The 2266-nt window shown below is 51.1% G+C and overlaps 1 protein-coding gene across 1 annotated transcript in view; it reads right to left on the reverse strand.

Annotated features, from left to right (window-relative positions):
* Positions 1 to 1493: 1493 nt before the first annotated feature.
* Positions 1494 to 2266, reverse strand: part of CCN5 (cellular communication network factor 5) — a 2545-nt gene continuing 1772 nt past the window's right edge. The window contains exon 3 of the mRNA XM_082644486.1: positions 1494 to 1862. Within this exon, the coding sequence (XP_082500612.1) occupies positions 1617 to 1862 (246 nt within the window). The 3' untranslated portion in view covers positions 1494 to 1616. The remainder of the gene's footprint in view (positions 1863 to 2266) is intronic.

Here is a 2266-nt window from a genome sequence, read left to right on the forward strand (position 1 = left end):
TTTGTCAGGCACACGGCTGCATCTCGGTGGTGGTTCCTGCTCCCAGCAGACAGCCCTGCTGTGATTCCATCTTTCACCTTCTGGTCCCAGCTTCTGGGCTCTGCCCTCCCTCTGCCCCTCCACCCTGAGGGCTGGTACTGAGGGAAGGAAGTCATTCAGTAAAGGATACTTACTGTATGACTCTATTTACATGAAGTTCAAGAATAAGCTACATCGCCTTTGAGGGTGGAGGGGATGATCCGGCCGGAGAAAACTTCCTTTGTTGATGGAAATGTTTTACACCTTGACTGAGGTGTTGGTTGCATAGGTGTGTGCATTTGTAAAGACTCATGAAACCATACACTTAAGACCTGTGCCCTGATGGCACAGTGGTTAAGAATCTGCCTGCCAATGCAAGGGACATGGGTTCGATCCCTGGTCTTCGAAGAGCCCACTTGCCGCAGAGCAACTAAGCCCGTGGGCCACAACTACTGAGCCTGCACTCTAGAGCCCACGAGCCACAACTACTGAAGCCCGCACGCCTAGAGCCCATGCTCCGCAACAAGAGAAGCCACCGCAATGAGAAGCCCGCGTACGGCGACAAAGAGTAGCCCCTGCTCGCCGCAACTAGAGAAAGCCCGCGCGCAGCAACGAAGACCCGATGCAGCCAAAGATAAAAAAAAAAAGACCTGTGCATTTAACTGGGTGTGCCTCATCCCTCAATCAAATTAGTTTAATGAGTAGAAATCCTGGTAAATACCAAGAGTGTTTTCTAATTTCCTGGTTGGATCCTGATGAAAACACAGTTTTTATTTTTAAACAAACACAGGTAGACCGCAAAAGAGGATATAAAATTTGTATATAGGGATTTCTTTGTCTTTAAACAATAAAACATGAGACGTCAAATGGAATTTCACACGTGGGTTGGTTTATTTCAGGCCATGTTCCCCAGTTTCTGGAAGGTAGTCTTCATCCTACCCTGTTTCCAAGCACCGACCCGTATGAAATGTCTGGCTTGGCCTGGTGCATTGCAGAGTCTCAAAAAAGGTTAATTCTTACTACTACAAGTTGGGTTTAATGGGTCAAGTTAAGGCCTGTTTTCTGACTTTCTTCAAGACAGAGTGATTTCACCTTGTGATTTTTACAAAGAATTCAGCTCCTGAATTCTGCCCATGGTGGGGAGGGAGGGCTTTCTCAGACAGCACAAGCTTGACACATAGGCACATACTCAGGGATATTCTTACATCGCTCCAGGAAAGGAAGCAGGAGATTCAGAACATCTGTGCCCTCTTTACCATACCCCCAGAAAAATAGCCCATCCAGCCCAGCACCTGCCTCAGTCTAATGGTTAAGGGAGAGATGGTGGCCCCATCTCTGGAAAGCTAGCCCGTGCACATCATTGATAAAGGCTGTGAATGGACCAGAAGAAACCTGGCCATTCTCCCAGGCTGTGAGTTAGAGAAAGGGGGACTAGGGCATGCATCCCGCTGCGTCTCAGGGTCCAGGTGGACCAGCTGGCTTGGGAACACTCTCGTCCTCCAGGGCCCAGATGGTGGACCCAAGCTGGACTGTTGCCTGCAGCCCAGATTGCTTGCTGGGCGGGCGGGTGACACCGAGTCTCCATTCTCAGTCTGGCTCTAAAACGCACTGTTCCATGGGCTGTGGCCCCTGGTGGGTGGACAGGGCCCAAGTAGGCATAGGCGGCGCTGGGTCTCCAGGCGGCAGAAGCGATTCTGGTTGGACACCCGGGTGGCCACGCCCAGCCCACAGGTGGTTGAGCAGGGGCCCCAGGCCGTGCTCCATTCTGGACAGGAGACGGCAGGGGCTGGGGGAGCGACAAGACCAGAAAACTGGGGTCCTGGGGGAGAGAAAGAGGGGTCAGCACGGCAAGGTTAGGCAGACAGATCTACCCACTGGCTTGCGATGCAATCTTGGTCACGTTGCTTAAGCTCTCTGGACTTCAGTTTCTTCCTATGTAAATTTCCTAATAGTTGATGGGTGGGATTGGATAAAATAGTGGAGGTGAAGTGCTTAACACAGTGCCTGGTATTTGTAAGCACTTCATAAATATTGCTTATTAGGCAACTATGATGGCATTGGCCACGATGCCTCCCAGTAAATGGTGAGTTTCCTCACTGCTGTATCCTCCACAAGTTCTGTGATAAGTAACATCTTACAGGAAGGAGGTTGGGGCCTGTGTGTGTGGTGGTACCGTGACCTGGAGGTAAGGATGCTGGTGATGGCGAGGCCGTGTCTGGATCAAGGTGGTGGGCTCCCATGGTCTAGC

The sequence above is a fragment of the Mesoplodon mirus genome, assembly GCF_964341445.2.
Source record: "Mesoplodon mirus genome assembly, chromosome: 15".
In the NCBI taxonomy this organism is placed as follows: domain Eukaryota; kingdom Metazoa; phylum Chordata; class Mammalia; order Artiodactyla; family Ziphiidae; genus Mesoplodon; species Mesoplodon mirus.